Source organism: Arvicanthis niloticus, chromosome 25 (assembly GCF_011762505.2).
Source record: "Arvicanthis niloticus isolate mArvNil1 chromosome 25, mArvNil1.pat.X, whole genome shotgun sequence".
NCBI classification, from domain to species: Eukaryota; Metazoa; Chordata; class Mammalia; order Rodentia; family Muridae; genus Arvicanthis; species Arvicanthis niloticus.
The window spans coordinates 26,667,489-26,691,369 of NC_133433.1; the positions used below are offsets into that span (position 1 = coordinate 26,667,489).

At 41.3% G+C, this 23,881-nt stretch overlaps 1 protein-coding gene across 3 annotated transcripts in view; it reads right to left on the reverse strand.

Annotated features, from left to right (window-relative positions):
* Lyn (LYN proto-oncogene, Src family tyrosine kinase) overlaps positions 1-23,881 on the reverse strand; it is a 114,256-nt gene that overhangs the window by 31,308 nt on the left and 59,067 nt on the right. For 2 of the 3 annotated variants that reach the window (XM_076924264.1, XM_076924265.1), the window contains exons 2-10: positions 22,511-22,647; positions 19,074-19,119; positions 18,281-18,386; positions 16,133-16,231; positions 15,924-16,027; positions 14,673-14,822; positions 12,728-12,880; positions 5,487-5,669; positions 3,595-3,671 (exon numbers count right to left, since the gene is read on the reverse strand). In XM_076924264.1, the coding sequence (XP_076780379.1) occupies positions 3,595-3,671; positions 5,487-5,669; positions 12,728-12,880; positions 14,673-14,822; positions 15,924-16,027; positions 16,133-16,231; positions 18,281-18,386; positions 19,074-19,119; positions 22,511-22,642 (1,050 nt within the window). In that variant the 5' untranslated portion in view covers positions 22,643-22,647. The remainder of the gene's footprint in view (positions 1-3,594; positions 3,672-5,486; positions 5,670-12,727; positions 12,881-14,672; positions 14,823-15,923; positions 16,028-16,132; positions 16,232-18,280; positions 18,387-19,073; positions 19,120-22,510; positions 22,648-23,881) is intronic. The other variant, XM_076924266.1, reaches the window with a different exon arrangement.

Genomic DNA, 23,881 nt, shown 5'->3' on the forward strand with positions numbered 1-23,881 from the left:
AGGTGTGGCAGTGCATATGTGAGGCAAGAAGAGGCAAGAGGACCAGGAGTTCAAGACTGGGCTCAGAAGAAAGAAAGGTGTATGTTGACAATCAAGATGAATGGGAAGAAGAAAGGAGTTCAAGAAATCGTTAACTTACCAGCAAGGCAAAGGAGGCAAAACGTCCGCCATGCCAGGCCAGGTAGAAAATTATCACAGGATGAGCGCTGAGGACCAGTGCCATGCAACACAGGTGAAAGGTGCAGATTGATCGTCTGTAGTCAGAAGACCCTGGACTAAGTCCTAGCAATTGGTTCTACCTGCAAATCTAAGTTTACCCATGCATTTGTAAGACATATTAAACAGGAAGATCAGTGCATCAGAGTTGTTGGGCTCTCATTGGGTAAGGGGGATTGCTTCATCAACTAAAAGCTAAAACACACGTTAATTGTTGCTCTGGTTGCTACATGATCATAACAGATGGCCTTTTGCAGCTTTGCTCAGAGATAACTGTGTTTCTCTGAGTGCAAACTGTGTTTGCATTTCAGAGACGTTTATGCCGAGTAGCAAAAAAATGCTTTGCTTCACTGGGTCAGAAAGACAGAGGGATTTTATCTGATCACTGTATGGTCCTCCAAATATATTCAAATATAATTATTTTCCCCTTGGTTTTACAAGCTTGTGATTCCACATCTGGTTCTGTTCCAGGATGTTCCCAACTAATTTCAACCTCTTCTGCCAAGTTAGTTTCATCTATCCCTTGGAATTTAGGTGAAGATAACCCGCTCAGAAATGTCAAGTCTCCTAAGACACCACTTTCCTCTCTTAGCAAAGAAAAGCATGAAACAGCTCCATTAAGTGTAAGGAGAAAAGCTATGAGAAAATCTGTTCTAGTCAAAATTCCTTCATCTCTACCCTCTGAGCTGGAGGTACATGGGCTGTGGGGGAGGTGTTGCTGAAGAGCCTGGATTACACTTGTGTCTTATAAGACTTTTCAGAGCTTTCCTGAGACAGGAAGTGATGAAATCAGCTCTCACATGAACTGGGAGGTGGCCATGAGCGTCATGGGTTTCCTGTCTCAACTGGACAACCAGGGAGGGTGGGAAAGTGAAAGTAGAGAAGTAGGTCATGGGGAAGTCCCAACTCTGCCCCCCTCATGCTTTTCCCTGTTCTTTTCCCTTTTCTGTTCCTCTGATTGTTAGGAGACCCATCTCTAGTCCCAATAACTAATCTCTGCTGTTGACAGTAATGGTGTCTATGGTGAACACTACTTTTTTCCATTCTTGACTGTATCTGACAATGGTAACGGGACAGAGTGACCATGAACATATTACACACCCTGCTCACTGATCAAGTTAGCGCTCAAATACTGAGTGGATTCATCCAATATTTACCCAAGAAATAAGCTGAGGAAAAGATACAGGGTACAGGGGTGGATTATCTAAGTACTTGGTCACCACTACTTGGATTAGCCTCATTAATATTCACTGTTCTCGTGTGACTCACCACAGAAAATGGACAAACTAGTGGCAGGTGAAAAATTAAGAGAAGGCTTGAAAAGTATGAAGACTTTCAGAAAAAACACATGAAAGACAAGACAACACGCTGCATAATACCACCATAGACGGAACCCAGGGCATCACTGTGGCAACAGGAATATTGTAGAAGTCAATGTGTAAGACTGTTACCAGGGGTGAGTCCACCACCTCAGTCACAGCAGGAAGAGTCACAAGCAAACAGAACAAACACTAATAAAGGAGGGAAAGCAAGTGCTCTCACCAGCTGTACCTCAAGGGAAAGAGCGTGGGAGAGTCTGGGTGAGGCTTGTGTTTTGAACAAATATGAACACAGAAGGAGCTAGAGCTTAGGTACAAAGAAAACAAGTTGCCTGGGGATGCAGCTGAGTTACAGACACAGGCTTCATATGTACAGGTCCTGGGTTCAACCTATGAAGAAATGAAGGAAGAGAAGGAGGAAAAAGAGCAAAGGAGAGAAGGAGGAAGGGAGGGAGAGAAATAAGGGGGAAGGGAAGGAAAGGAGGGAAGAAAAGAAGGGGGGAAGGAGGTAAGGGAAAAGTGAGTGAGTTCGTTCTAAGTCTGCATACTCAGGCTACCCCTGATTGCTGCTAACTGTGACACTTTCAGTAATGAAGGGGTTCACATTTAACTTGGTGATTCAGCAGTTTACCCAGGGGCACCTCCCAGGAAAGATGCTTTGGGACATGGAAATAAGAGCTCATCTGGCACAAGCTGGAAAGGACAGTGGTGGTGTCTTGATTGTTTCTAGCCTCTCCAGTCACTAACAGGATTTAGGCTAGTTAAAGTGGAGTCCTGTAAATGGGCTTGGTATCCAGATGCATGGCCATAGTTAGAGCAGGTTCTGCAAACTACAAAGGCTCAGAAAGCAACTCTTCCCCTGTCTTATTTGTAAGTCAGTGAAAACTACCCTTTATATGGCAGCCTCAGACACTCAGACTTAGACCTCAGAATTTCAGCTACAAGATAACTTTTCGTCAAACAATATGTACAAAACCAAATACAGATACCCATGAAAAAGAGAAAGATAGCCTTTAGATACAGCATACACCCTGCTGTGTGTAAAGTCTGATCTGAAGAGCTATGGGCACAAACTGACCCTCAGCGAGGATGAAGAGTGAGTCTGTGTAGACCTCAGGCCACACATGTGCCATGTTTCCTTATCCCTGCCCCATGGGACAAACCTTTACTGTGGTCCTCTAATCTCCAGCCTAGTAGGAAACCCTACACCCACTAAAGCAGAGGGCCTCTTTATCTGTGTTCAGTGCAATAGACATTTATCAGACTTCTGCTTTCTCCACTTCCTGTTCTGCTAGCATTGTGGGATCCACAGCTGTACCTAGCCATGTTGTCTTTACTGCAGGGCAGTCATCTTCATACTATGGTCCTGAATGTGTGGAGCCTGGCAATGGCACCTCAGAGCCAGGACCAGAATAGGAGTTAAGGATGGCAAAGAAGCCAGGTCCTCTGGTTCCTTTCCTTTCCTCTCCTCCAGTGTACATTTCTTTAGTGCACCAGGCATATAGCTTGGATTCCGGGTAATTTGCCTTGCCTTATAAACATGCTTTGGGAAGTATGTGACTCCAAAATAAACAGTTAACTCTTGAGTTAGTATTGGAAACACTACAAACGAATGCATCTCAGACTCCCAATGAAGACATACACTAGCGTTTAAGAGGAAGAGCAGGCAGGGAACGCAGGACCCCCTTTAAGAATGCCAGGACCCCAAAGTATCAGTCTGTTAGAGTCACACTTGATTAAACATATGCATGACTTAAAAGCTGCTGTCCTTACACAATATGGAATTGCCTTTTCAGAATGCTAAGCACCATTTCTGTGAATTATAGGAAAGTAATCCAGAATAAAGAGGTTGACCTGCTTCATAGAATGTGATATACCAGCAGGTCTGAAGACAGACAGACAGACAGACAGACAGACAGACAGACACACACACACACACACACACACACACACACACACACACACACACACACACACACATCCAAGGGGAGTTCCTTCTACCAGGAGGAGACATTGAATCTGTAGGCGTTCACATTCACTGGGCTTTCTGATACTTCACCTGTGCTGAAAAGTCAATGAGCTTTGGGAGCAGCACCTTGCCACCTTCATCACTCTTAAGGAAATCCAGCAAGCTACCTGCAGACAGAGGAAAGATAGGTCAGTGCAATGCAAGCACATGAATAAAGAAAAAAAAATCCCATCAAAGGGCTTGCAGTGGAGCTCAGGGGTGGAGCGCTTATCCAGCATGCTCAGGACCCTAGGATTTATCTCCAGTACTGAGAAAGAAGATTGCCATTAGGGAGAAGACCCCATAAATTGATGGGCTTTGTGGTTCTGGATAGTTATAAAACTTTTTGCTGAGATTAGTCAAACCCAATCTCTTTCAAGTCTGTTACTATTGACCATCTATGCTCACGGTAGAGGGGAAGATGGTGGCATCTTTTCACTATAGTTATGTGAAATCATGATTCAGAGAACTAGCCAGCGTGGTGACATTTTGCAGCTGCCTGATCACTGGCCAGCTTGTCTGGGACAGAAAGACAGGAAGCATATCTCACGGAAGGCCTTCCCCTTCCAGGCATCAGGCTAGGCTTGCTCTGACTTGTTCCAGCAAAAGTACAGACCTCAGAGGAGGCCCAAGGCATTGGGAGAGCTGTTGCACTGGAGACAAGTCAGTTCCCTAAATGCAGCGCTCACAGCAGCCCCCACCCACTTCCTCTGGTTTCATATCTATGAGACCTCGTTCTCTCATAGAGCTACAAGCACCGATCTCACAGGCAGCCTTGGTCTACTTCTTATCGTCAAGTCTTTGCAAAGTGGGGCCTGTAGCTCTACATCCTTGTAAGGATGTAAGCAAGAAGATTTAAGTTATACACTGTGGGCTTGGCGGGTGATAAGTGCTTAGTATCACAGAGTAACGCTTAGTCCTTGGACACGGAAATCACTGGCCAAAGTGGTAAGCCTCAATGAACATTATTATTATAAGGAAACACCACACTTACAAATGACAGTGCACCTAGCCCTGAGTATGGTTTCTCAGTTATAGGAACCAAAGCCATGTAGTTTTATGTATATTTTTAACAATATCCTTGAGGTTGGGTACACAGCTCAATGAGAATGCACTTACCCAACCTTGGGAAAAACAAAACACAAATAAGACAGCACGTGTCCCCTTCTGGGGAATGCTTTGAGTAAATGCTGTTCTGGATAGAAATTATTAACAGATACTAAGTATAATTATATGTTATAATATGTAATATCTATGCTTCTAATCTGCTGGCTAATAGGACTTCCAATCTGTTAACTCAATGCTAGAGTGCTTGCCTACCATGAGTGAGGACCCAGGTATGATCACCAGCATTAAAAATAATTACTAACATATTGGCTATTACAGTATACTCTAATTCGACTTGCAGGAGCAATTATTAATTTAAGATTATTACTCACATTGCTTTTTTCCCTACATTCATTTTTCCAAAGACTTAAAAAAAATGTGAGAGTTTATAAGTATCTCTACCAGACTGAAGGTGAAGGAAAAAATTGTGACTGATAACCCCAAAGGGCTAACAAGGAAAGATGGCTGCTTCGAACCTCTTCTTCAGGGATTCCACAACACGGAGATTTAACCTCCAGGGGTGAGAAAACATTAAGTTTGTGTACTACATAAGCCCTCCACCTCAGACACATCCTCAGACCCTACGTTAACAATTTAAGGCAACACTCGGAAATTTAAATTATGCTGAAGAAGAAAAATAAGCTGTTTTAGAAATATGACAATTCATATTTTAAGTATGGAAGAAAAGTGCTGTCCCCAGGCCATGATTATGAAATGTCCTCTTTCTCTTACTTTCTGACTTCCCAGTACTGAGTATGCTTCTTCACATTAGAACTGAGTGTTCTCTGCTCTGGAACCTGCCTCCTTTAGGGATACGGACTTGGGATGCCACTCACCCTTGGCCATGAACTCGGTGATGATATAGATAGGCTCCTCCTTGGTGACCACTGCATAGAGTCGCACTAGCTTGTCATGCTGCAAGGTCTTCATGAGGTTGGCCTCTTCCAGGAATGCCTGCACAGACATGGTGCCCGGCTTGAGGGTCTTTACAGCCACCTTTGTGCTGTTGTTATAGTAACCTGGGCAGACAGAAGAAAGCAGAGCATGCTGGTCAAATGGAGAACTCAAACACTGTACATTGTAAAAGCAGAACTAAGAAGTTTATTTACAGACTGAGAAGGCTTAAGATAAAACACACTATGGTGTTAAATACCAAGGGCACAACGACTGGAGGATATGCAGGAATTCTTTGTACTCATTCACAAAATGCTTAAAATGTATTGTAACATCTAAAAGGTTTTATAAAACAATAGTTGTGAAAATTCTATATCCATTTTACCATCAGGAATAATTATTTCCCTCTCGTTAATAAAACGTTTTTCAAGGAAAATAAACAAGAAAATTAAAACTTCATAATAAAAGTTAGAAAAAGGAAAGGGAGAGAAAGAGTGAGAGAGAACATGCAAAAGACAGTGTAAAAGAAAGTATATCAACACACATTAAGCACTGGTTGTTATTAATGAAATAATACAAACAATTTTATAAAGTGAATGAATAGATGGTTTTGTTTAGAAACTATGCAGTCTTGGTTGGCTCCAATCTGGTATTCCTCCTCCTGCACCAATCTTCTGATTTCTGGGGTTTGAGTGTGGGTGTCCACGTCTTTACAACCATGAAGAAGTGTAGTACTTATAAAAGCTGCTTATATACATGCTTGAAAGTATAACATCCCAGGGTCAAATAAATATTTTCCACAGTTTTCAGAGGACTAGCCTCAGGTGACTGGCCACACCTGGCCACCTCTCTGGGAGCTCCTCAGGCAAGAAACTCAAATTCCTTCAGCGGCCTTTCCCACACCCTCAAGCTCGTGGAAATGCTTGAGAAATGCCAACTCTTTAATGTAGCTTCTAAAGATCTCACTGTTTTGGAAACTGCTTCAGTGAAGTGCCTAAGTTTAATGCATTTTTTTTAGGAAGTTCTTTTTCTTTCCAATAATTTGGCAAAACAAAAATAAAATTAATAAGTAAAATTCTCCTTTCCCTGTCTGTTTCCATAGTTCTCTTGGAAGTGTAGAAAAAATAAAGTTGAGGTGGGATGTTCAGCTGGTAGCACCCTAACGATCTGGTGGGGTGTCACCTGGTATGGTAGACCTTTGCAGTCACCAGCAGATAGTGGCCTGGGGGTGGCCAGGTCCCTTTGTAGGCTAGTGGGTCAGCTGTGGTAAGCAGCAGACTCAAATAACAGTGGCTTCTGTATGACAGCATTTGGGTTGGCTTCTACTTGTTTGTTTGTTTGTTTGTTTTTTAATCTTTTCTGGTTTTATTAAAATTAACAATGAATATCCATATTTTTCACAAAAGGAAGTATTATTATTATTTTTATTTTTAAGTATTTTCAAAATGAGCAGAATGAAAAGCATTAATTTCTGTGAATACCCTTAGCTAGTGATTTTCTTCTGTCCATTAAGAATGAGTTCTCTGGGTGGGGATGTAGCTCAGTGACACTTTATAGTGTAATAAGATCAACAAAGGTAAGTAAGACCACAGAGAAGAAACATGAAGAATGTAGTGGAAATAAACTGAGGTTTTCAACCAACCGAAGACAGTAATAGAAAAGGTAACAAAAGCTGCCTCCACAGCATCAGAGTGCTGAATACATTGTGTTGATTTGGTATTTAAATGTGAAAACGGTGCCCTTTTGTGTGCCTTAAGAGCAATTTTATCAATCCCATCAGCCTTTTAATTATATTTGAGGGGCTCAGAGGTAATGAACACCTGTTGTTCTCGCACAGGACCCAAATTTGATTCCCAGCACCCGAATGGAGGCACACAACCAAGTATCCACTTAAGTTTCAGGGGGATCCAATGCTGTCTCATGATCTCTGGGAGTGTGAAGCCTGCATACAGTACACATGCATACATGTAGGCCAAACATTCACACATTAAATGAAACGGATAAATCTATAAGGATTATATTACACTGAATCACAGATTCCATTATGAAATTTTTGTTAATTTATACACAAGTCCTCAGTTATACAAGCATACTGGTAGCAAAACATAAGAAAATACACCCTTGGAATAGGGAGAGAATCGGAGGTTGCAACGATTATTCTGCAAGGATGAAGACTTGAGTTTGGATCCCAGCACCCATTTAAAAGAGAGGCATAGCCCTGTAACTGTGGAGTGCTGATGGAGAGATAGGAGGACTCTCAGAGCTCACTGGCCAATGAGTCTAAAGACTAGTTTAAGGTGCAGTAATTCCCCTGGCTCAATAAATGAGACGAAGAGCAAATGAGGAAGACACCCAAGTATCAACATCTGATCACACACACACACACACACACACACACACACACACACACACACAGGAGCAGAGTACTAGAATATTTTCCATGACGTATACAACTGACAAGACACTAGTACCCCGGATCTGCAATTCCTACATATGCACATTCTCAAAAGGAGAAATTACAGATGAACAAAAGTAAATCTATTGTATCAGTAATCAGAGAAATGCAAAAGAAGCTCTCCAAACCAGCCAGCTGACACAAATCAAAAAGTGTGACAAGGACAGTAGGTAAGTGCTGGGGATCGAGGGATGCTATGGCAGCTCCCTCAGTCCCTGCCTTCACTATTTTTCTGAGCATCACTGAATGTTAATAGCAAAGCTTTATGATGACATCCCAAGGGGCCTACAATGGTTGATGACAGAAGCCTCTCTCTGAGTCACGGCACAGGCTTTTCTACACTGGAGCCACGCTGTAGACACAAGTCCACTGTTCAGGAGAAGGCATATTGTATATTGCTAGGGACAGGTGAAACTGAAGCCTGTTGACAGCATTCACAGAGCAGTGATTCATAAATGGTCTTCTCTATATAATCCATAGGGATTGGTCCAGCTCTATTGTTCATAGGGGTTAATTTAGGACTCTGGAGCACACAAAAATCCAAGGGTGTCTTTCACATAAAATGACACCCGTGCACATTTTCATGGATACTTATAATAATCACCTCTAGGTAACTTAAGATGCCTAGTAAAATATAAATGCTATGTACAGACTTGTTAGACTGTATTGCTTAGGTATAAAGAAAAAGAACAAAAAGACCAAAAACCCTGTACCTATTCAATGTAAGTGCAACCCTCTCCCCAAACATTTTCCATCCAACAGAGGTTGACTCCACAGACATGAAGGCCTGACTGGAAAATCCATTACTCCTAAAAATAAAATTCATGCACACTTGCACCACCAAAACCACCAGAAGAGCAATAGTCACAGTATATCTATGATATATCTGTTCTATATTCTAAATTCTGTATCTGTTGCATATACCCATAAACACTATATAGCAATGAAGACGCATTAAATGTTCTGAAACCCCAAAACATGGATGAATTCATTAAAAATGTCTAATAAAAGAGACAAGAAATAAAATAAATTCAGCATGAGCCAATAATATTAAGCCCAAACAAAGCTGGACTATTCTGTTTGACACATGTTGTACCATACATAAAAGTAGTCAGACTATATATAAAAGACACTGTCCTACTGCCTGCATGCACAAGCTCTCCTTCCAGAACCCTAGGGAGAAAGTCAGGAAATTACGACACAGTCAGCGCAGGAGCTGTCCTTGGGGGCAAGTGAGGCTGTGTTAGAGAAGGGACAAGAACTCTAGGGTCCGACAAGTTCCTTCTGTGGACTTTATAATTACTTGTTACTATCCTTGGGGTAGCTTTTCTGTGGACTTGTTCCATCCCCTAGAATCAAAGTTAAAGAAACAAAGCCACTCCCACTCATCGACCGGAGAACAATGGAGCCTGGAAACTTTTCCATCCTTTGAAACAATGAAAACTATGCTTTTCCAGAGGCAGAGCAAAAGTTGCCAGGAAATAGCTCAGCTGCTAGAGACATTGAACATGCTGATAAGGAATTCGGATTCAGTTGTGACTTAACAGCTGCGTCCGCAGCTCCAGAACACCAGCAGACCCACCAAAAAGCCAGTCATTTGACAGTTCCACTAGCCTAGTCACAGACATTTGTGTTGCTGTTCTAAATAGATTTTTTAAAAAGCGGGATAATAAAGGTCTGCTGTGGAGTCACTTTGTCACAGCAAAAGAAAATAACAATTCGAGAAAGTTTCGATTTCAGCCATTCCTAAAAGGTATACATATACCATGAGATGGAAAGTTACTTAAAAAAAAAGCATATTATTGATTTTAGAAAGTTGGCTGGTGATTAGTTTGAACTAAATTGCCTCTAAATAAGGAAGTATCAGGTTGAGAGATGGCTCAGAGGGTAAGAGTATGGCTGCTCTCACAGAGGGATAGGGTAGGTTGTCAGCAGTAACATGGCAGTCCACAAACTCTGTAACTCCAATTCCAGGGGCCAGAAGCCCTTTTCTGGCATGCACACAGTGAACATACGTACATGCAGGCAAGCACTCATAAACAAAAAATAAAAACAAATCAATCTTAAAAAAAAAAAAAAGATAACCAGGCAGTGGTGGTGGGTGCCTTTAATCCCAGTGCTCGGGAGGCAAAAGGCAGGCAGGGTTCTGAGTTCAAGGCCAGCCTGGCCTGCATAGTGAGTTCTAGGACAGCCAGGCCTACAGAAAACCTACCAACCAAAGACTGAATCAAACAAAACTCAATTAAAAGTTTTCCTTTCTTAAAGTAAAGCTTCTTAGTTCCAAGCTCTAAGAAGGTACTTCCTCCCCCTCCTCCCAGTCTAGTCAGATCTCTGGGATATTAACAATACACAGAGGAAGCAAGGCACCCACAGCAGATGCGCACATCACACAAACAAGAGGAAACAGCTTGAGGCAGAAACAACTTTCGCTTTTATCCTAACAGACTTCTTCCTGCAAAGGGCAGGTTACATCTGAGAATCTCTTCCCTGTGTTTCAGGTCTTATAATGTGAGAGACAGTCTGTGAATAACACATCGGGATTAACAAAAATTATAATTTACTCACTTAGCAATGATATAATTTTAATTGGCTGGATTTTGTTTTGTACCCATGTGAAAAACTAGATCCTAAGTTCCTTGACGATTAAAAACAAAATGGGGCCTGGAGAGATAGCCCAGTAGTTAAGCGCACATGCTGCTCTTCCAGAGGAAGCAGGTTCCATCTGCAGCACTGACAGAGTAGCTCATAACAATCTGTAACTCCTGCTGGGATGGGGGTGGAGAATCCAATGCCCCCTTCTGACCTTCCTAGGTACCAGACATTCAAATGTTCCACAGACATACATGTAAGGAAACATTCATATACCTAAACAATAATAAAAGAAAAATCTGTACAAAACAAAACCAACCAACAAAATCTGGGCAGCTTTCCAGTCTCACTGTGAGATGAGGTTCAGAGGAATGGATGGAGGTGTAAGCTGTATAGGGGTGTGAGGCAAGGCACCTCTCACTGCTGACACTCACACGGCACCCGCAGTCACTATTCCCAGTGCAACCTGTTAAAGTTCAGCAGGATGAAATCTTGCAGGCGCTAAGGAGTGCCTGACCAGCAGCCAAACTCACGCTTAGGTCATATTTTGTGTTTCTTGTTCTTCCTCCCCTGCCCTTTCCTCTCATTCCCTCCCTCCCTCCGTTCCCTGAAAACATAATTTATAAACAACTAGGCTGCATGGTGGATCCTAACACCCAGGAGAAATAGGCAGGGGGGGGCTGATACGAGTTCAAGCTCAGCTTGGGCTGCATAGTGAGTTCTGGACAAGACAGGGATATGTAGCAAGACTGTCTCACAGATGAATGAATGAATGAATGAATGAATGAATGAATGAATGAAACTATTGATGCCACTATTTTAGTAGTGATATTTTGCTGGAATTTTGTGAGATGTTACTGTGGGAGACTGGGTAAACTGTACCTGGAAGCTCACAATATTGTTTATTTCACATACATGCCAGCGCTGTTGAAACAGAACTCACATGTCACATCATAGTTGTGAAGTTGTTACCTACCATAAGCTACTTTGAAACATTTCCATTAGCTCTCAAAGAGATCCCTCAGCAACCAGGTACCCACTTTCAGTCTCTGTAGCTTTCTTTGCCTGTTCTGGGCACTTCACATTCTATGAGTACATAGAATGATACCCCTGTGACCAGCTCCTTTCAAGGGGTCATCCATATTATGTGTGTACCAGTTTCTATACTATGGCTGTAACAGTTGTTGCTTATACATTATTTTTTTGGTAAAGATTCGGGTTGCTTATACTTTTATTTTTGAGACAGTTTTGCCATACAGCCCAGGCTGGCCTCAAAATTAAAGTTCTCCTGCTATATTCTCAGAAATGCTGGGGTTCTAGATCACTTTCCTGATATTATGAATAATGCGGTCATGAATGTTCCTATTCAGGTTTTGTGGGGCATATTCATTCACTTATGGTCTTTCTTTCTTCCTCCCTTTCATCTTTCCTTCCTTCCTTCTCTCTTTCTCTCTTTTATTTTTTCTCTTTTTCTTCTTCTTCTTTTTTTCTTTCTCTTTTTTAAATGAACTTATTTCTTAAGTTTATTGCTATTTTATTTTGACCTGGCATTTCTTTCCTTTTTTTAAAATGTTATTTTATGTGTCTGGGTGTTTTGCCAGTATGTATAGCTATACACAAGTGCATGACTGATACCCAAGGAGACCAGAATGAAGGCATCGGATCCCCTGAAACTGCAGTTATTGACAGCAGAGAGTTGTCCTGTGATGCTAGGAATTGATCCAGATCTGCTAGAAGAGCAGCCAGTGCTCTTTCGCCTCTGAGCCATCTCTCCAGCCCCTTCTGTGTTCTTTCGTGCATGCACATTGAACGCCAGTTATCTCGGTCCTAAGACTGAGCACTGAGGTGAGACTTCAAGTGTTTGCCCAGGTTTGTCCAGAGTGTGAGGATGAGAGATGGATGTAAGAGGAGAGAGGATTTGGGTAAGCACCCACGCTCCTATCATGGAAAAGATGAAAGGAATTATTGAGTCCCACATCTGTGTGCATTGAGCAAGCATCCAAGCAGATAGAATTTGGCCCAAGACAGATAGGAAAGCAAGAAATTATGCTTCTGAGTGGCTCAGTGCCTCGCTCAGTGGCGGGTAGAGACTAGAACCCTTCATTATCTCTCCAAAATGGAACATGGTTAAACACTCACCCATCCAGACTTCCCCAAACTGTCCTGCGCCGAGCTTTTTCACCAATTTAATGGACTCCCGGGGGATCTCCCAGGCATCTTTATCCCATGGCTTCTGTGGTTTGGGACTAATACATGCCTTCTCCAGTCTTCTGCATAAACCGTCAGACTGCTCTAAGGTGAAAGGAAGAACAAATGTTAAGGAATGCATGCTGGGCTGGAGAGATGCGTCAGTAGCTAAGAAAGACTTGCTGCCAAGTCTATTATTAATAGCCTAGGTTCAATCCTGGATTTCCCAACATACACAAACAATAAATGTAGAAAGAAGAAGGAAAAGGAGAAAGAACGAAAAAGAGAAAGAGAAAGAGTAATACAAGCAATATAGTTTGTAGCCATGGCAGACGGGTGCCAGAGTCCCCCTAAATTCCAAAACCAAGTCCCTTATATAAATTAATGTAATACTTTGTATGTACACCTTATTTAAATCATACTTGTATTACTTACATTATCAAATACAATGTGAATACCATGTTGTAACCCTGTATTGTTTAAGGAATGACCAGAAAGGCATCTGTACATGCTCAGTACAGATACATCTAAAGATACATGGCTGGCTGAATCTCTGATGGAGAACCAATATGGTATTTTAGAAGTGCCTATATAGGAAATCTTGAATAAGCTGTTATTTTCATAATGTCTAACCTGCCACCATCTAAAATGCTAATGGGGATACTTTCTGCCTAATTACAACTTTAAAAATTACCAGAAGACAATTTAAAACATTTTGTTTTATTTGTTAACACTGCCAGCATACAGCAATAAAAACAGCAAAGACAGTGATGGACTGTCACACTTAACAAAAGGTATTCTGATTCCTGTGTAAGCTCGGTGGTTCATGGGCAAGAAGGTAGTTAGGTTATCCCAACACTTTAGAACAGGACTAAGGGATTTCTATACCTGCCCCCTGCCCCCCGCCCCTCAGCACTTCAGCCAGAGCATCAGTGAATGGAAGTGAGAGATGAAGGGAGTATTCCACAAGCCCAGACCTTTGTTCTCTCTACACTACTCTTTGCTCCATGCTTTGGGGCCTAAGTAAACCCTCAATGAGCTTTCTCAGAGCTTCTTAGAGCAGGCAGGAGGAACCTGCCATAGCAGCTCCTGCATCTGATGTTAACCAAAATAAATGAACCTAAGGCCACAGAGGTGAGCTTCATGAGGCAGACACTGGTACTGGGCATGAGACATTGACTTTCTATTTTTAAATATGCCCAAAGTTGCTTGTTGTGTACTCTTAACATGGGCACATAGTTTTAGATACATGTATAACATTCATAGAAACAGATCTGTATATCTTGTACTTTGAATACTTACACACATTAAGAGTATGCATCGTGCAAAAATAATATATACTTTCCTCTACAGGAAGAAAGAAACACTAGATGTTAAGTAACTCACACCAAGTAAGAAGGCCCCGACTATCACAGCAGCAATCTCACTGTGCATGTGGTGATAGCCCCCACTTACAGCACTCTGTCTAATGTTTTCTATTTACATTTCTATGTGTGAAAGTATGCCTATGCAATCAACCTGTGTCCATCTCTAGCCAAGTACTTGGCAGCTTGCATGAGCCAATAGCACATGTAGGTTAGACAGGTGGTAGACTCTGTCCACTTGCAGGAGAATGTAAGCAGCTGAGCACATCCACTGATGGCCACATTAAGCTAGGGTGTTCAGAAGACAAGGTGAATGAAATGTGTTTTCAACTTATAATATGTCAAGGACAATAGATGTATTAGAACATGTGATCACTGGAAGTCAAGGAGTATCTACATCAAGTTAAAACTACTTGTAGAGTACTACCCACCACATTAACTGAAAGAAAAATTTTATATAGAGTAGTATCTGCCACTTTACATTAATCATTATAAAGATAATCAACCTCTCCCAGACTTCAGTTTTGACTTACTTTGGTAATGCTTAATCATGTCACTGATACAGGGAAAGGTGATCCGTGGAGAGATGTAATAGCCACCATTGTCCAGACTTCTAATTTTGTAGTGCTTAATGACATCACCATGCACAGGGTCATAATCTCTGACCGAAAGAGAAAAGCTTCCTGTGGGAGAAAGTTAAGAGAGGCATGCTTGTATGTTATTAGGAAAGTCTACACTATACCACACTGAGGTACACATGTTACCATGAAACATACAAGTATAAATGCATCACATGAAAGTCCTGCAGCCATGTGCAGTGATTATTTTAATCCAAGCACTTGGAAGGCAGAAGCAGGCAAAACTTGGCCAGTTCCAGGCTAGCCAAGGCCTCAAAGGGGAAAATAAAAGGTACTTTAAATTTTTGACTTGATAAATGACAATAGCATTTTGTTTGCAAAGACAGATAGCCAATATATCATTTTACTTCTTCACAGTAGTTTTCTGAAATAACTTAGCTGAATAGAAAAATTATTTTAAGTTTCCTCTTGACACTTAAGATTCACTTTCATAATAATACAAGAAAACAGGAAGTATATGACCTGGCCATAATTACAGCTGTTTACTGTTTATTAACATTTATCATTTGGGTTTGTTATTTGCTATCAAAATACAAAACTTTACTGTCAGAGGCTTTGCATGATGGCTAGGCAGGTAAAAAGAGGTTTGTGTGTAAGCCTGATAAACTAAATTCAGTCAAATTTATGATTTGCAGTTACCTTCTGACCTCCACATATGCACCTTGGCAGGCAAGAATGCACATACATGCACACATGCACAAATAACAATAACAACAACAACAATAAAAAATTTACAATTAAACCATCTAAGTGAGGTGGCACAAACTTTTAATCCCAGCACTCTGGAGGCAAAGACAGGAGATCTCTGAGTTTGAGGTCAGCCTGCCTGACTGACCTATTGACTGGTCTACCTATTAAACTACAGGTAAGCCAAGGGCTATATAGGAAGACTCTGTCTCAAAACCAAAGAAAACTCTAACCTGAACCAAAACCAAACAAAAAATAACGCCTTCATTCCCAGAACCTGCTGTATTCTTTATTTTATTCATTCTGGGATTATTTTTCAAATGATTTTCTGAGGCTATGGTTGTAGCTTGGTAGCAAAATGTTTACACAGTATGCACAAGGCCCTAGGATCTACATCTAAGGAGATTACAAAAATCCCTAGGCAGTCTCTGTATGTATGGTCTTTAACCACATACCCACCCTTTAAAGTTTCACTTTCTCTGATAAGGAAAGCTCCTGCACTGTTCCCTGGGGCCAGAAGCTGTCGCTCTGCATCTTTCCTCGTTATGTCCTTGAAGAACCACCTGTGAAGACATGTTCACATTTCTTAAGTATTGTGGCAGGGATATGATAATAAGCAATCCCATGCAGAGTTCAGAAACACCAAGATGGCCATGCCATAGACTCACTCTTCAGTTTCTAAGGTGTTGACTTTGGCCACATAGTTGCTGGGAATGAAGCCTTCTCTCTTTGATGAAAGGGACTTCGCTTTCCACCATTCCCCATGCCTGGAAGAGAAATCAAAGTCAAGAATTGTAATGGCAACTGTCCTAAGGTGTTTCTTTTGCAGAGTAAAGGCAAGAGGGAGTATTCCTTGAATCCCTAAATCTAAGGGGAAAAGTGTATTCCTTTTCATAGAAATATATATTTAGTGACAGTAACAACAACAACAAAAAGGTATCCTTACAACTTCAATGTGGCTTGCAGTGCCACACAGAAAAAAAAAAAAAAAACTTGACAAAATGGCTGACCTTACAGAAGCCAAACACTTCTCATTTCCCTGGATGCCTAAGGAATGTTTTAAAGGATCCTTATAGCAATGGGAATCAAGGAAATAGAGACTTAAATTCATGTGTTAAAATTCATGTATTATAAACTTATTTGTACAAACATCCACTTTACCCAGAGATAGGCGCCATGAAGAAAGAAAAACTCCAACAAAAATAAATAAATAGACCAAAAGTAATTAAGAGAAAGTAAGCCTCCTCACATGGTAACTGCACAATACCATACTAACCCAGAGGGCAACAGGAAGGAGAAGCAGGAAGGGCCAGGCCCGGAAGGAGCAAGCGAGTTCGAGATGCGGCCGTATGGGATTGGTCCTTTAAAATGCCTGCACACAGATCAGGCTCTTGTCTGTGACTAAATCTGAGCTGTACCCATGGACTGTTTACCCACACAGGCAGCCTGTGTATGCTACACCTTCAAACTGAGCAAACTGTAGATGAAAATTATTTAAAATATTTAGGCTGATTTTTTTTTTCACATTTAGGGGTATTGAACCTAGGACCTTGCATATGCTAGGCAAGCTTTCTCCCACTGAGCTACCTTCTCAGGACTTAAAACTTTTATATATGTTTTTTATTATTCTCCATTAAGTGAAACATAAGTTTCTATAACTATCACAACCATATTGTATTAGATAGGAGAAGTCATCCAGAGATGGTTGGAAGTACGGAGGGCGGTTACATAGCATAGACCGGGCTCATGGGCCAGGGGTTGTGATTTCTAAGGATGTGGTGCCACACCCACATTGGAAAGTCCTGCTCAGCTGCCTCCGTGACTCCCTGTACCTGCTTGGATGTTTTGTTTCCTTGATCCCTGTGTGTTGACTCACTTGCGTGACCCTGGTCAGGCCCCAGGGCAGTGAGAAGGGAGAACAAGGAAGTCTGAGCACTTTAAGCCTAACTTCCTTTCTGTACTGAATTTGTATAAAGCAGTACCCCGACCTTGACCTGCCAAAAAGGGAAAGAGAGGAGACCCCTTACTGAAGATAAGGCACTAATCGCTGATCCAGAACACCAGCGTGACCTTGCATCTAAACATGGCCCCTTTCTTGTGATAGTTCTGTGACCTTGAGAAGTCACTCAATTTATTCCTGGGAATTTTAACGTTTAAAATGGAAACAATACTATCTAAGTCGCAGGATTGTGGTGAGTATGGTATATGTGTGTGTATACATGCTCATGAATGTGTACTTGTGTTTGCAGGTATGCATCACATATGTACATGTGTGCACATGTCAGAAGACAGCCTCATAGTCATTCTTCAGATGCTATAGATAAATACAGATAGGTATAGGTATAGAAATATTTATTGGTATAGTATAGGTATGGTTATGGGGATAGGAATAGGTATAGATTTTTTTCATAGGCCCAGAAGTTTCCAGGCAGATTAGACTTGCCAGAGAGCCTTCAGTGATTTACCTGTTAACACCACCCCGATCCTGTGCCACCACAAGCAAGTGCCACTATATCCAACATTTTCCTTTCGAAAATGTGGGTCCTAGGGAACTAATTCAGAACATGACTGAGCTATCTCCCAAACTCTACAGTGGCCATCTTAATTAGCCAAACTTAATGCCACAGAGCCAAACTTCTTAGGTAGCATTTTGGTGAAGAAAAAAAACCAGTGCCTGTCCTTGTTGGGAGAAATGATAGAAGGGCCCACCGCTGCATTCAAAAGGGAAATTCCTTTTGCTCTGTTCCTTTTGAGGCTGAAGCAAAGCAGCGTGCAGGCTCTGGGACCGAGTGCAGCCGGGGCCCGGGCACACTTACTCTTCTAGAACTCTCATCTTTTCTCCTTTCTTGAAGGACAAGTCATCTGGGTGGATGCCATCATAGGGGTACAAGGCCACCACAATGTCTCCTTGCTCCTCTGGATCTAAGAACAAAAAATACAAGTTGAGCTCTTCAAAACCTATCAACATAAACACAAAGGAGGAGAGGAGGCAATGGAGAGGGCCGTGGAGAGAAGCCCTGTGCTTCCCATCTACAAATGACATGTGGTGCATCCCATGTACACCAAGACCTGCAGGAGCCTACTATAACTTTAAAACCATGTTTAGGAAAGAATGCACATGTGGTCATGGTAACACTGTCATGGTCTGCAAAGGCAGAAGCTACTCCAGTGTCCATTAGTGGAATGCACAAAATGTGACACATACACAGAATAGAATATACACATTCATAGAATTGTCAGCCTTAAAAAGCACTGATGAGCCCTGAAGACCAAATCTTAAGTTAAATGAGCCAGGCACAAAATGACAAAGACTGTATTTCCAACCGCAGGTGGTACATAGAATCAAATCCACAAGGACAGAGAGTGTAACGGTGGCTGCGCAGAGCAGAAGGGAGGGGAGAGCAATGAATGAGTGTTTAATGAAAGTACATGGGATAATGAAAACCTCCTGTAATACCGGCACAATGTTTACTTCCTGTTCTGAACTCGACATTTAAAAAAAAAAAAAGGGCTGAAGTTGTGATAAATTTGGGTTACATATATTTTCCCACAATGACAAACGAAACATGAATTATGTTGGTAGGAAAAAAAAAAAAAACAAAAACATACCTTTTGTTTGAAATCTCTGTCCTGGTAAAAGTTGAGATTCAGGAACCTATGGAAGAGATTTGTTAGAGGAACAAAAGTCATGATAGCTTTTTTTTTTCTTGCATGCACATCATTTTCCTAACAGTAGCAAGTGAGGTTTAGATTCGCAGCCACTAATCGAGAAAGAAGAACCAAGCAGAAAAATCCTCTAGGGTGATGCCAGGGCTCGTAGCTAGGCTTTCAAATTTGATGACGTCATTGGCAGGGTCCTACCTGCAAGTCAATTTCAGGGCTTTTCCTGGACATATAGCCCTTGGTTTGTGTCAGCAGACCAAGTGGATAGGGCTTCCTGAGATGAGGACTAGATGCCAACCCACCAGGATTGTTTCTCTTGTTTTTAACAGGACCCTAATATTTGGGGTGGCAGTTTGCCCACTGTGATGCCTGCTTCTGGATTTACAGCCCTCTGAGATGCTGAGGGGGAGAAGCCTTCCATAAGCTCACTGGTTGGGCAGGGCCTTGGTACAGTGTGCCTCGTTCTACCTAGAAAGAACTAAAGTTGGAGGCACAGCAGTTATGGAAACTAAACAGTAGGAAGGGCCAGCACAACAAAGCACAGGAATGATAGGACCCTGGTGACTTTTAGAGGTTGTCACCAGCCCATCTCCATGTTTCCTGAACTTATTTAAACATTTGACCAGATCTGACACTAACAGATAAACACAAGCCCACCTTTCTTGTCTGCCTCTGATTCTGTCCAGGGGCCAGGGGTATTCTCCTGTTATGGCAGCAGCAGGGTGCAACACATGAGATACCTTCTATTTTAAACCCTTTCCACACAAGAACACTGGTGGGGGGGGGAATGTAAGGCCTCGTGACCTCTTCTAAGGAGGTTCTGCCTGGGCCCAGATTTTAAACCACTTCATTCTTCTGCTTCTCCTTGAGTAGTCATTTCATAAAATAAGACCCAAGTGGTTTATAGTAAAATATAAATTTCTGATGCATGTGAGCCCCTAAAAAAATCTCAAATTCACTGAGGGAAAGGACTGAAGGAACGGACAATCATTGGTCCATACTAACATTCGAGGCTTAAAGAAGTTTTATATTGCTGTTTTAGTCATCTGGAGTTGCACAATTAAGAATCACATTCTATTTTATATGATTTAGAGCAAACAACTAGAAGAAAAATTAAATAATTTTGAAAGCAGCAAGCTGAACTGCGAATACTAGAAAGGTTAGTCTACAATGTAGCAAAGCTTATTTTTATGTGTGAAATGTTGGCTGGCTAGGCTGGTCCTGAGATGTGTGCACTGAGGCCCATCTTAGAACACTTTTGTAGGACTAAAACACATACATGTGACCCCATGCCACCACTCTAGGTCTTTCTTGAACAGTTCCACTTTACCTCCTCACAGAGCCCTTTGTGATCAACTGGGATTGTGTATTTTTCACATGTGGCAAAGGCCGAGATTCTTGTTTATGGTCATAGGATGAGGCCAAACTAAGCAGCCCATGGAGAACATTTACGACCACAGGAGACCTAAGCTAATTGCTATTTTTTTTTTCTGGTGAGCATCAGGGAACTGAAAGATTTTAAATACACTCATTGTTACTTTCCAACCTACTTACAATCTTTTTTACACTGAATATTTGAGTATTTTCTTAAATAGTCTTCCGTGATTTCCTAAATAAGTAACACCTGGACAAACAAACAAAACAAACAAACAAACAAAAAACAAAGCAAAACAAAAAAATCACAAACTAAACCAAACCAAACCAAACCAAAAAACAGATCCAAGCAAACAAAGAAAAAAACAAAACAAAGCAAAAAAATCTTTAAGTTTTAAAGCACACAAAAAGCTGTGGCATTGGCTACAAGAAATAAACAGAACTTTTAATGAGAATTTTGACGTCTACAAGAAAACTACCTTTTACCTTTTCTCTACTCTTACTTTTCTATTAATCACATTTGTTTAATAATATAACTCAATATCCATATTTATATAAAGTGCTTTTAAATCTTATTTTGATATGTATTCATCATCACTAGTACTCTTAATAATCTTATATGTTTTGTGTGGATATGTTTTCTATACTTTTTTTTTTTTTACAAATTTATTATTTTTATAAGTATAGGCATTGTGACTGCACAAATATCTGTGCACCATGTGTGTGTGTGGTGCAGACAGAGTACAGAAGAGGTGTCAGATGCCCTGGAACTGGAGCTACAGGGGGCTATGATCTGACATGTGGGCACTGGGAATTGAACTCAGGTCCTCTGGAAGAGCAGCCATTGCTCATAATCACAGTCATCTTTCCAGCCTCTCTATATGCAATTTTACATGATATATTGATAATGTATCTATACAGAAACACCATATAAAGTAACTTAACGGTACAATGCAGTCATCATTCAGCACCACTTTTCTTTAACTATGGCTTAGCAGTCTAAATGATGACAGTTGATTGCGATAGGTTATGCTAAGGGGGGTAGGCTAGGCAATAGCCCTTGGCAGCACTAGACAATGACAATATATTTCTAAAATTTCAAGCCACTTAAAAGCATAGGTCAGACTGGAGAAACTCTGCAAATTCTTCTGTTTTGTTTTTTGAGACAGTCTTACTATGTAGCCTTGACTATCCTGGAACTTGCGATGTAAACCAGGCTAGCCTCAAATCTCACATAGATTTGCCGTCTCTGCTGTCAACTTGTTGTGATTACAGGTGTGTACCATCATGCCTGGCCAAACTGATAATAAAGGCATTTAGGCTAAGGTGGAATAACTTGTTTTCAGCTTAAATGCCAAGACAGTCCATAAATCATGAGTAATGGGATGGCATAGAGATGCCCAATGAGAAACTGCTTGCAAAGTTACATGCTCCAAAGTAAAGCAGATTTAAAGCTATGACTATCCTAAGTTCTGAGTTCCCCCATGTTCCTAAAATTTGGCGTCACTTCTCTTCCAAGTACAGCAGATGGCACATCACTTATAAAGTTTCTAATGGGGACACCTGTGTAAAGTGTCGAGGTAGAATCAGATATGCTTTTTCTTAGCCTTTAGTCCACTATAACAAATCATAATGATCAGTTGAAGAAAAGACAATAAGGAATAAAATGTAATGCCCCAAAGTCACACCTTTGACCCTAGAACATCTATCCTGAGTCACAGAGGTGAGTATGGTGGTACATGCTGGGGTCTTTTCATTAGTAGCATTAAAGATGCTTTTCTCCACACTTGAAAATGCAACTAAAGATATATTTATCACCTAGTAAGTAGCCAGATTATCTCTAAAATCTCTACACATTTTTCAAAGGATTAAGTCACAAGGAATATAACATTATCTGGGGTCTGTATAATCAATATGATTTGTTTTTGCATGCAAAGGTTGGGGTTTAGACTGCACAGCCATGCTCTGATCCTGCTGCGGGATTGCTCCCCTGAGACTAGTCTACTTACTGGCCTTTGCTGTTTATTGGACGTTGGATCTCTCACATAAATAGTTCGTTCAGTATTACGTACTGGTTGAGTCTTCATATCTACTCCATCGTCATTCAGATTCTCTTTCCTTTTTGATTTAATACATCCCATATTTCCTGTTGGAATAGAAAAGCAATGGCATTATTTTTTAATCAATCCAGAATTGGATGAAAGCCACTCAGATCTCTGTATTAAAGAAGAGCAAAAAGAATATGCTGTTAGTCACTGTTACACACTGGCTAATATCCTCAAAGAGGGGTGCTGTTTGGAAACAGGACATCTTGGTTGTTCATTTGTTCTTTGCTTCATTTATTCAAAACAACTTCCTGAGCACCACCTTAACATCAACCCAACATAATTCCTACTATAGCAATGCTCATATTTTTGTGACAAAAAAATTGAGAATTGACATTAGAGTATGGTCTGGTGAATCTATGACACAGGACTCATGAGTCCCAATAAAGGAAAGAATTCAGGCAAGAAGAGAAAAGGGTTGCTCTAGGAAGCTTCCTGAAGTGAGATGAGACAGATTTAAATCTGGTGGCAAATCAGCAAAGGGTCTCCGGGGAGGGTTTTCAAATGCGCCACAGTGACCCTGGATAATATGGTCCCAAGAACTAGTGCAAAGAGAGGTAGCCCCTCAGTGAAGGAGCAGGCAGGAAAGGCCAGGAGTCAGAGATGGAAAGAGAGGACCACCGTGAGTATGGTGCTATCAGTTTAGTTTGTGTTCCCTGAAGACAACTGACACATCCCATCTGAAGTGTGCAAAGGAGAGATAAAGGGCTTGAAGCTTCACTGGCTGGTGTGATTGACAGCTGGAGTCTACCATGTGGGGCTTGGGGACCTACAAACATGGCGGTGCCTTTGTCAAGACTAGAAATAAAAGAGACTCAGGTCTCAGAGTAAAAATGCTTGAAGGATCATTCAGATGATCCAATGTGGTAGGCTTCCTATTAAGATATCTGAGCCTGCAAACCAGAGAACTTAATGACATGGTGACATCACCTACAACCATGACTACAGATAGAACTGAGGGGTGAGGTTTGTATGCTCTGAGTTACCACCCAGCCTGAGCCAGATGCTCTTAAAAGGAGGACAAGACTGGTATAGAAACTAATTTGACTGTAGGGATGGGAAGAAGAGGCAGGGGCTTAGTGGATATCTCAGGAACTTGCCTGTTAACTGGACCAGTGAGGCTGGATTAAGCTCTGGATGACTGACTATCTTTGTTTGGCCCTGTTCCTCCAATCTGTTGGCTGGAGATCAGATTGAAGAGATTCTTCAGGTTGTTAATTAACCCACTGTCTTTTGAGATGGACAGCTCAGTGAATAAAGTGTGGCCTTACTATT